The sequence below is a fragment of the Euprymna scolopes genome, chromosome 18 (genome assembly GCF_053919585.1).
Source record: "Euprymna scolopes isolate OS-2025 chromosome 18, ASM5391958v1, whole genome shotgun sequence".
Classification (NCBI taxonomy): domain Eukaryota; kingdom Metazoa; phylum Mollusca; class Cephalopoda; order Sepiida; family Sepiolidae; genus Euprymna; species Euprymna scolopes.
The window spans coordinates 33,220,149-33,232,640 of record NC_136499.1 but is presented as its reverse complement, the minus strand read 5'-3'; the positions used below and the strand labels follow the sequence as shown (position 1 = coordinate 33,232,640).

Below are 12,492 nucleotides of genomic sequence, written 5' to 3'. Positions count from 1 at the left end.
ATTTATGAATATCTAATATCTATTGTTAAAAGTTTAATTGATGTCTGATATCTATTGTTAAAATTTTAATTGATGTCTGATATCTATTGTTAAAATTTTAATTGATGTCTGATATCTATTGTTAAAATTTTAATTGATGTCTGATATCTATTGTTAAAAGTTTAATTGATGACTGATATCTATTGTTAAAATTTTAATTGATGTCTGATATCTATTGTTAAAATTTTAATTGAAGTCTGATATCTATTGTTAAAATTTTAATTGATGTCTGATATCTATTGTTAAAAGTTTAATTGATGACTGATATCTATTGTTAAAAGTTTAATTGATGTCTGATATCTATTGTTAAAATTTTAATTGATGACTGATATCTATTGTTAAAATTTTAATTGATGACTGATATCTATTGTTAAAATTTTAATGGATGACTGATATCTATTGTTAAAATTTTAATTGATGTCTGATATCTATTGTTAAAATTTTAATTGATGACTGATATCTATTGTTAAAATTTTAATTGATGACTGATATCTATTGTTAAAAGTTTAATTGATGACTGATATCTATTGTTAAAATTTTAATTGATGTCTGATATCTATTGTTAAAAGTTTAATTGATGTCTGATATCTATTGTTAAAATTTTAATTGATGTCTGATATCTATTGTTAAAAGTTTAATTGATGACTGATATCTATTGTTAAAATTTTACAAAAGTCAGATGAGTCTGAATTTTCACAATGCTTTCAACCCCTTTTATTGTCTTTGCATGAAACAAAATTTAACTAAATATATAACATATTACGACCCTATAAACCCAGCAGCTGTGTTCCAATCTTAACAATGATGGCTAATCAATTTAGGTGTGAATCTTCCACTGCTCGTAGTAATGATAAAACAATGCATATTCATTGATTTTAAACTGCCAATAAGACTAAAATCTACAGATCATCCCCTACAAATGTATTTTTATGTTTGAGAAAATATCTGCACATTTTTACATGTGTTTTTAGAATGATTGGGAGAAAATAACCGCTGTATAGTTAGATATTTAGAGATTTATAAAGAATTGGAATTGGTAATCGGTAATCATATCGGAATTGGGAATTTAGTACGGAATCAGTAATTCTATCAGAATTGAGAATTTAGTACAGAATCAGTAATTGTATTGGAATTGGGAATTTAGTACGGAATCAGTAATTGTATTGGAATTGGGAATTTAGTACGGAATCAGTAATTGTATTGGAATTGGGAAAAATATAGGTATCGTCCCATCACTAATATATTCATAATCTAATTTTATATAAATTGATAGTAAATGGAAACGATTTAGTGTATCACCTCACTGCAATATATAATCTGATGACACCATGCTTGAATAAAAGACATGAAGGAAAAACGAATGTACAAATATACAAGGCAATGACAGAAACACTAGAAAACAATCTTCAATCTATAGTGGAATGCAGTTGAAAATGATTGGTAACATTGGATGCTACTAAGACTAAGCTTCTTTCCTTTAACAATTACAAGAAACGTTCTTGACAACTGATTGCCATGACAAATAACACCTTGCTTGAGAGCTCATTTTTCAAACTCCTAGGCCTAACATTCATAAGCAACATGAATTGGAGTAAATAATTTGAGAATATTGCCATAGTTGTGGCAAAGAAAGTGGGCTTCCTGTACCATGCTAGAAAACTACTCACACCAGAGGGCATCTTATATATTTAGAAACACACAATTCACCCATGCATGCAGTATTGTTGCCACATCTGGGCTGGTGCATCTACTACTAAATATATAATATATATATTATAAATATATAATATATATATTATAAATATATAATATTAAAAAAAATTTTTTTAATTACATTTTCACCCCAAACAAGGCACATTGCCACTTTGATGTAGGAGGCTACTATCAGGGACATAAGCTACAGGGGTACTATGTAGGGAGATGTCGGTTTACGTTATACTTGAACTTCTGCATGTCAGTACAGTTGGGGAAGCAAGGACCCAGAAGAGAATTCCAAAGTCCAACGGTTCTGGGGAAGAAACTACTGGAGTAGAAGGCTCTTTTATATCTAGGGATCTCTACTGAGAAGAGGTGGGATTTAGCTGCTTGTCGGGTTTGTCGGGGGTATTTACGTCGAGGGGGTACAAGTGCTTGCAGTTTGTTGGAGCATTCACAGTTAAAGTACTTGTAGAACAGGCAGAGGGATGCAACATTTCGTTGATGGGACAGAGGCTGAAGCTTAGATGACAGTTCAGGACCTATTAGGTTGGTGACTCTCTTTTGAACCTTGTCTAGGAGCGAAAGACTAGTAGCAGATGCACCAGCCCAAATATGACAACAATGCTCCATACATGGGCGAATGGTGGCCTTATAGAGATACAGGATACTTTTGGGCGTCAGTAGCTTTCTAGCACGGTAGAGAGAACCTACCTTCTTCACAGCGGTCCTGGCAATGCTCTCAGTGTAATTGTTCCAACTCATGTTTCCTGTGAACGTTAGGCCGAGGAGTTTAAAAGATGTACTATCAGATAAACAGTCTTTGGCCATTGCTATTGGTGGTAGAGAACGTTTTTTGTAATTATTGAAGGAGACAAGTTTAGTCTTGGCAGCATTGAATGTGACCATCCACTAGTCTCTCACTCTTAGACAGAGTCCAAAAAAACAGTCTCCAAGCTAATAGGTTCTACACTGTTGGCCAAACTTCAGCCTCTGTCCCATCACTGCAGTGTCACATCTCTGTGCCTCGTTTACACATTTTAATGGAATGTGCTTTGATTATCTCATAGCAACTGTGCCAATTTCGCATAATAGTCCCGACTAGTCCAACAAGCATTAAAATTTCATTCCTTCACTATTGAGATACCTAGATGCTGTAAAGATTTCTTCTTTAATAGTTTCTACCCTCGGACTGCTTGACTTTGGAATTCCCTCCCTGTTTCCTGCTTTCCTGGCTGTACTAACCTGCTGAAGTTTAAATGTAATGTGAACAGACATCTCACTGCTCAACTCTCTACAATCCTCTGTTATACATGATCCTGACTAGTAACCCCTTACATTCTAAGTGGCAATATGCCTTGTTTGGAGTGAAAAAATAACTTTTTTTAAGATATAATCCTTAAAAAAAACGTTAAGATAATTCTAATTACATATTTCATTTTATTAATTGTTGTCATATTATTGTAAGATGTTTTATCTAAATCTTCCTATTTATTGTGTTATATATGTAAAACATAATCATGTTGATACACTGATTCTTGCTAGATCACCAAAGTTAAGCAATGTTGAAACTGGCCAATACTAGATGAGTGACAATTTGAGAATACTAGGCACTGTATGTATTCAAGTAAGTGAGTATATTTAATGCATCACAGAGTTGAACGCTCCTGACTAGGACAATTCCAGGTCACCCTTGGACAAGGTGTAGCACCTATTTTGAAAATTTTCTAAACCAAAAAATATTACTGCAATTTTATTTTATTATTCATATATGATTACCAGACATTTGGATTTAATCCAGTTTTTTTTTGGCTAAAATCAAAGTGTGGCATCTGTTCTGTCGTCAGTCTCAAATTTACAAATAAATCATCACTTATAAAAGTTAAAAGCCATTCGAGGATAAGGATTAATAAGATGGATAGACTGCCTGTTGAATGATGAAGAATATTATGAGAGGATTGATTTAATAAAGTGGCTGGCTCTTCAAATCCATCTTTTCCACTCTCGTGTCACATCATCCCGCCGTAGGAGGGAGATGTGACGCAAGTGACATCGAGTGGACAAAGACTAGCAATATTTCTTATACGAGGAAGGGATTGTAGCAAACAGAAGAGACCATTTTCCACTAGATTGCGAAGTCAATTTTAAATGCTGTTACAGCAACAATACTTTGTCCTAAAACGTATCAGACTTATAGAAGATAGCATCAGGAATCAGGCCATTTCTGGAGCGATAGAATGATCCAAAGATTTTTCCAGCAACCTTAGCAACGGATTGGATGTCGATCTTCCATTTTAGACCTGGAGTGAAAATCAGTCCAAGGAGCTTATCAAACAAGGAGCTTCTTCAAGTAGCTAGAAACAATTTTTATTTTTATTCTTGACCTAAAGTGCCCCGTTTGGGTGAGAGCTTAGTTTTCCTCAAATTAAAAAATCGACCTTGCGTTTAACTTTAAACTCGTATGGAGACAAATATAGGCAAATTTCATTTTCCGTTTTTCTTATTGGAATGAAAAAGAAATAAAAATAAAAACGCACCAAGGGAGATAATTCCATTTATTTAATCAGTGAATTATCTCCCTTGAACCATTTTCGGATTTTTTTTTATGTTTGGGTTGTTTGTTTAGCTGCGACGATGCAGTTTAATTACCATGAATGCCTTTACTTGATTCTTGCGAAATTTATATTCAATGTCCCTGGGTGCGTGTGAAAACTATTGCGGCTTTTTCATGTTGATGATTTTAAACTTTGGAGCATTAAATACACGAGGAATATTGTTTAACTGGAAAAAGAAAGACTCCAACAAATACAAGCTTGATATCGTGATGATTATTAAGCACTTCGACCAGTCGAAAAAAAAAAAAAAAAAAAAAAAACAGGTGGGAAAACATGGCTTTAAGTTTTTGAGAAGGATCTTGTGATTAAATTATCAAGTATTAACAATGCCGCATTTACAAGAAACAATTTGTGGGATTAAATGCGACACAGTACACACTGCTGTCATCACTTGCTGCTCCAACATCCAAATCCCAAATCAACCCAGTCTCTGAAAAATCAGGCTTAAAATATATATTTTTTTTAGTATTTATACCGGAAGTCTCATTTGCATATAAGATGACAAGATCGCCAGCATATGAAGAGAATCATCAACCATTTAAAAAAAATGTTCCGTCATTCTTTTTTGTTTGTACCGGACACTGTCTGTTGAGGGAACAGGTTTGGGCGCTTCTACACTATTAGGACGAAATTTTGTAGTCGATAAATGGAGTTTTCAGATAAAAACAATGGTTTCTACTGTTTTTTTTCTTTTTTTTATTTTGTCAATTCTAATAAATTACAATGGTAGCTTCCAAATTATATAGTCGAAAGTACTTGAATATTACTGAATTATTAAAAAAAAAAAAAACCGTGTTAGCAAGTGAAAAATTGCGGCCATCTTGTTTAAATCAAAACGGATAATAATCTCCCTTTTGAGCTTTCCTGAGTCTTACTATCGTTTTCTTCAAATTCTATTTTATTTTTTTTGATAAATAAATTTCTACCTCATCGATTTTCGTAATTTTTGGATATAATCATCTTAAAAATATGAGGGGTACGTAGATACCATTGTTTTCATGTGGAATTCAGTTTTATGATTTCCGAAATTTCGTCCTACTAGTATAGAAATGCCCAGGTTTGTTCCACATTTTTAAGGCATTTAATCACAGATCTCTCACACACAGTACACATCAACATCTGTGGTGAAACTCCTAAGCAAACAATTGCAAGACTTGAACATGTAACTTGGAATAGAAAGGTTTGGACAACTATGTAGTGGACTGGTGGATATATTATACATCCACCAGTCGTACAAAATAGGAGAAAATGATTTGAATTGGCAAAGGAAAAATGAATTGCTTTGAGGAAGGAACGAACAACGCATTTACTGGAATTAAACGAACTAGGAGTTATTTTGTGAAGAAACAAATGAAAGAAAAGGGTACAACACATGTTCATGTCCGCGTTCATCTCTCGCTGTTTACTGGTGAGAAGGAAAATCTATTGCCATAGAGAGAGAAAGGGAGAAAGTCAATCCAGTTTGGTGTGTGTCTCTCGCTGTTTACTGGTGAGAAGGAAAGTGTATTGTAGTATAGAGAGAGAATGAGAAAAAGTCAATCCAGGCCATGGAGATAGAAAACGTATAAAGTGTACATACTGTCTGTTAGCTCGTGCCCCATACATAGTCGCAGGGGACGTGACGCGCGTGGGCGCCCCAAAAGGGGGCGAATGGTCTGATGACCGCTCCGCTCGAGAGCTAAGTCGAAAAGGGTTGGAAACAGCGTGTCTCTTCCTTTTATAGTTGCTGCCGGTGATCTTTTGCGCATGTGTGGATTTCCTTTGAAAGGAGAAGTGACGTTGTCCTTGTGTGCGTACGTGTGCGCACGTTAGCGTGTGTGTGTATACACGTGAATGTGAGTGTATGTACGCGAACGTGAATATATCTACTTGTGGTACATGTGCGCATATGTAAGTACATGTGTGCACGATAACGTGTGTGTATATACACGTGAATGTGCGTGTATGTACGCGAACGTGAATATATGTACGCGTGTGGACGTGCGCGCATATGTTTGCGTGCGCGTATGTATGTGACAAGTACTATAGCTTGAGATGTGGAATCGTGTTTTTGTGTGAGACTAGAAAAGGTTTGGACAACTACTATTAAAAACATAATGGGCAGCAATCTCTAAAGATGTGAAGACAGACAGCATCATTTTCTTGTGAAAGAAAAAAAATCCATACTTAATTTTGCTAGCTATATTAAGAATACAGGTAAAATTGATTAATGATCTGTATCTTTGTTTTCTGGTTTTTTTTTTGGGGGGGGGGGCTTCCCCCTCTCCCCTCCCACACCCTTTTCATAGATTTGTTTTGTTTTCTCTCTTTTTTTTTTTTTAATTCAACACACTCATGAATCAGAAAAAAAAATCTCTTTTGAAATGTTTCTTTCCAGGATATGTTACCAGCGTTATCACTTGGGATTTTATGTCCTATAATTCCTGCATACATGGCGCCTATTTATCAGAGGATGAAAACCGCCCTGGAAGAGGGCGATTCAGAAACAGCCATGAGGGACCAGGTATGAGGATTAAAAAAATAATAATAATTTATTTACTCTTTCAGTTTCGTCTTCAGCCTGTATTGTATTGTATTTCTGCTGCATTTAACAGAATGACAACACACTGATGAACAAAAATATAAGAATCTGTTTATTAATACGATAGCATGTGTTATTTATTTTGTGTGTCACGCTTACATTTTTTTCCTTTCAAGTGACTGTTGTTTAATTGTTATGACCTATTTCTTATAATAAATAATTTTACCAAGAATTCTTCATAAGTTTTAGTTTCGGTTTTGATTATAGCAGTAGGATCTCAAGTTATATATAATATATGTAAATATACATATATGTTATTTGTTTTTGTTATTGCGATATGTTATGAATGAATTTAATTATTTATGAAAGTGCATTCTTGCCTAAATGTGAGTTGGGAATAATTTTCCCTTTAACCAATTTAGTACCCCCATATGGGAAATGGCATATATATTGTTTTTAAAATATAATCATCCACTGACACATGTTTCATCATCTATGACTCATCAGAGTGGCTAAATCTAGCGAGATTCGAAATCGGGACCCCGATATATACATATATACATATATATACATACAGACACACATATATGCATATACATATATACATATATATATCCATACAGACACACATATATACAAATATATATATATATATATATATACATACAGACACACATATATACATATATATATATATATATATATATATACATACAGACACACATATATACATATATATATATATATATATATATATATATATATACATACAGACACACATATATACATATATATATATATATATATATATATACATACAGACACACATATATACATATATATATATACACACACACACACACACACATATATATATATATACATACAAACACACACATATATACATATATATATATATATATATATTTTCATAAGTTTTGGATTCAAACTGATGCGTCCCTGCTAGTTCAGATAAATATTTTTGCAGTTTTAACAAAAGAGCTACAGTTATATCAAGGCATCTCTATTTACGCTGAACATCTACAGAATGCCAACATCAATATATTACATATAAAAGAGTCCGCTGTGAAATTCCCACAAGTCCCAATAACATATTTTTGTAACTGTTATGAATGATTAGTTGTTAGGAGGGAGATACACACATGGGAATTAAACGGGTTGATTCTTCTCAGTCCCAAATCATCAGCCAACAACAATATCCTTTTAAGTTATTATTGACACCTGCAATGCTCTTTTTGTAATGGTGTTCTCATCTTGAGTGTCATTTTCACGTTTCGGTCGATATAACCTCTGACCTTCTTCAGGTGTATCTTATCAAACTTGGAAATGTTTCTGTTGAACTCGGGAATTTGGACAGAATTTTGAACGGAACCCTTTATTTACTTCACAGGTTAGCATACTCTTGACTGAATAGAGGTCCTAAGTAATTTGTAATTGCATTTTCGGTCGCTCACATTGAGAATTGAACCTTCAACCATCAGGAGAATATCACTTTTATAATTGATTTTTCCATGTACTCTAACTACTGCGTCACGGGTCATTGCAGACAGTTCTAGCATGAATTTTAGGCTTAAATCTGTTTTTATTTCTAGTAGTAAATATCGCTATTCATAATAATTATAATTGCACAAAAGCTTTATTATGTACATATCTGTTATGTTAAAAAAAATTATGCAAATTCATCCAGTATTTTTCTTTTTCTAAAATCAAATCAAATTTGATCAGTAAATAATTTCTAGTCAGTATTACTACGATGACTGTGTTCAGTTAATGTAAACAGAAAATGGTGGACGAGACATTTTGCAATTAAAATATGTATTTTTAGTTTTAAAAAATACTTGATGAATCTACATAGTTTTTTGGGGTACAACCTTTTTTTTAACCTAACATGTACGTACATAAAAAGTTTTTGTGCCATTTTGTTTATTTTCTTTTTACATACAACTTTTAATATTACAGTAAAACTGGATAGGCCCCAAACTAGTAACTATTCTAATTTGGTCTTGATTGAAATTTAGTTTTAAAAAGATTTACGTTGATCCATCACAAATGTCAGGCTGTTGTCTACCTCAAGTGGATAAAAATGTTCTTAGTGCCGGCTCAATATATTCAGAGTTACTTCCCTTGAACCATATTGAAGTTATCTCACCCGGTAACATAAAACTTATGTAAAAAATGATTTGTCCTTTTTCTTGGCTGTGGACTACGTTTTTACATGACTTTTACACCACTGACACTATGTCGTTAAATCTCACTTCAGGTCAGTTTAGGCGAGACTCCAAGTATGTAGCTATTTCTGTTGGCCACAGTATTCTTTATCAAAATAGTTAACAGTTAATACAAATTAAGTCGTATTTATTTTATATGGGATTCAATCTGATGCCAAGCCATCTTCTACAAATCATTGCTAATAAATAATTGTGTCTGAAGAACTATATCTGTATTTTTAGAAATTGTATTGCTTCACAGAAATTAGGAATTCACAATTTCTGGAAAATGTATAATAATATGGATGAACAATGGCCAATTAATAATTCCTCCACTGTCCAACCACAATGATTTGTGTGGCCAGCGATTTGCCCTAAAATCCACCTTGAACTATGCAAATCAATTTCGCATAAATTTTCCATTGTGGATGGAAACTGCACTGAGTCATCTGATAATCGTTCGCTTTCATGTGGTAATTATTTAAAAAAAAAAAACATTGACACGTCCAAAATATGTGGATCAGATCTTATCGTTGTTATAATAATGAACTACTCTGTTAAGCCATCCTTTGTCTTCTTCAAATTCTATAACAAATGCCATGCAAGAATCTTGCTTCTCTGAGAGCTGAAAAAGTGCCTCTGTGGTACTAGTTTTCAAAAACTCTAAGGAAAGAACTGACCTGAAAAATTATCACTTCATAATTCTCTTTCCACTCTTTACTAAAATATTTAAATCATTAATCAATCTAGCGATAGTTCACCATCTTAAAAATGCCAAATATCTCCCTGACCAAAAGTATGGATTTAGGCTATGCCATTTTACTGCAGATATCCTAACCGTCATCATGTAGTCACCACACAATCAATAAGTTGGGTAAAGCTAGGGAGGTAGTGCTATATCTCTGAGGTCTGGTATAAAGGTCTTCCGGGGAAAATCAACTCATATAGTATTAGTGGACAAATATTGAATATAATCATGCTTTTATGAGCCGCTAGTTTACACATACAACTGTGCCAGTTGCCTTGATTAAAGGAGGAGTAAAAAATCTCCTATGTGATAAAATTGAAAAAAATTAAACAAGGGAGATAACTTCTACCTGACTAGTGCAATGGAGACAACTTATGCATTAATATCTAACTCGGTTCGTTAAGTGATTATTTAACTTTTGTCTCCTTTGCAATTATTTTTATATTAAAAAGAAAAGTGATATTTATTGATTTCATTCTTCTTCAGTATAATAGCGAAATCCGACAATTGAAAGTTGAGTTTTTAGTTAAAAAAAACAACAACAACAACAACAGCAACAACACTACAACAGTGATAACAGTTATCACTGTTGTTGCTGTTGTTGTTGTTGTTATCACTGATAACTACTTAATTATATGTCAATTTTAATTAAAAGCAATGTTATCTTAATTGTCATATCGCAATTAGTTAAATATTACTGGAATATTACATAAAACGAGTATTTCTATGATTCTACAATAAACGATTGTGCCATGTTTGATTATGACGTAAAAACAAGGGAAATAACTCATTTCTCACGAATTTTTTAATTTCATAAATTAATTATCTCCCCTGCTACTATGCTCGCTATTTAGTTTATTATGTAAGCAAAACTTGGATATATCTTTGAAAACTATTTTCTTTATTAATTAATTTTCTACCTTTTCGTTTCACATAATTTTTGGGTGTCTATATATTAATACGATAACGTGTGTGTTATTTTGTGTATCTCGATTACATCTTTTTTCTTCCGAGTAACTGTTGTTTCTCGCTAGATTCAGCCACTCTGATGAGTCGTAAACGATGAAACACATGTCAGTGGATAATTATATTTTAAAAATAATATGTATGCCGCCCCCATGTGGGGATACCAAATTGGTTAAAGGGAAAATTATTCCCAACTCGCATTTAGGTAAAAATGCACTTTCACAAAATTTTTTAATTCATTCAAGACGTATCGCAGAAACAAAAACAAATAACACATATATATGTATGCATGCATGTATAATTTTTCTCCATAAGTTTTGGTTTCGGTTTTGATTCAATCTGATGCACCCAAGTCGCATGGATGTATTTTTATATTTGAAATCCCAACTTTATAATATATAAAAATCCATAGAAAATCAACTCTATAATAATATATACGAAATCTGCATAAATTAAAATATCATATTTAAGTGTATTTTATGACCAGGTTACGCTGGGTGTTCCTGCTAGCTTAGATAAACACTTTTGCAGTTTTAACCAGAGAGCTACAATATCAGGGCATCTTCATTTACACTGAACATCCACAGAATGCCAACATCGATATATTACATATGAAAGAGTTCGCTAATTCTCATTACTGTGACATGACAAATAGATACCATTGGTTTTACTCAGAATTCAATATTTGGATTTTTGAATTCCGCTATTATAACAAAAAAGAACCATTGTTTTAAAATAATTTAAATGACTGCAATTTTAGATATATAAAGAGGAGATATGTTTAGGCGAAAAGAGAAAATTGTAGAGGGTTTAGCTGCAAGAATCAAGAAGCAATTTTCTTCATATAGGTAGCTGTATTTTTTATTAAATTGACGTTTTACCAAAATCAGACTGGCAGATGGTCTGCCATTTTTTATGGTTTGCTTGTTTGTTGTCTGTCTGTCTGTCTAAAGCTTTGCCTTCTCACCCTTTGAGAAACGATTAGTTTTATTGTTATCAGGGGATGCTGACTGGGGTGTTCAGGCAATTTTTTGTTCAACCAGAGAGCTCTTCCTCTAGGGCACTGGTTTCAAACTCAAAGTCCTAACCTTGTGTCATATCTCTTGAAATAATAATGAGATAATAATAAACATTTTTGTTCCTTTTTTTTTTATCTGAATGTGCATGGAAATCAAATCTGAACAAATAAAAACAAAAATGTTCAAATACGAGAGGCCTTCAATAAGTTTCCAGAGTTTTTTGTATCCGCACTTTTATTGATAGCACACACACGAAATTCTGGTCCTCTTTGAAATAATCTTCTCCGGCTGCAATGCACTTGTTTTACCATTCCAACAACTTCTAGAAGACCCCATGAAAGTCCTCTTGTGTGAGCATGTCAATGACCCTAAGCACAGCGTCTTTCATCTCCTCAATTGTCTCATAACGATAGCCTCTAAGATTTTCCTTTTTTTTTTTTTTAGGGAATAACTAAAAGTCACAGAGAGCAAGGTCTGAAGTATAGGGAGGGTGAGGAACTGTCTTGATACCCATCTTGATCAAATAGTCTGTGATCTTCTCTGAGCACCCTTAGGACAAACTTTGTGCAAATCTTCCACATCTTCAGTTCCTCACAAATATTTGTGTGTACAGTTCCCACACTGAAATCAAACTGTGCACTTATTGTTTCTAAACACACGA

The 12,492-nt window shown here is 33.2% G+C and overlaps 1 protein-coding gene across 11 annotated transcripts in view; it reads left to right on the top strand.

Moving 5' to 3' along the window:
- LOC145297580 (N-acetylneuraminate lyase-like) overlaps nucleotides 1-12,492 on the top strand; it is a 218,266-nt gene that overhangs the window by 170,831 nt on the left and 34,943 nt on the right. For all 11 annotated transcript variants that reach the window (XM_080143607.1, XM_080143610.1, XM_080143609.1 and 8 more), the window contains one exon: nucleotides 6,727-6,852. In XM_080143607.1, the coding sequence (XP_079999733.1) occupies nucleotides 6,727-6,852 (126 nt within the window). The remainder of the gene's footprint in view (nucleotides 1-6,726; nucleotides 6,853-12,492) is intronic.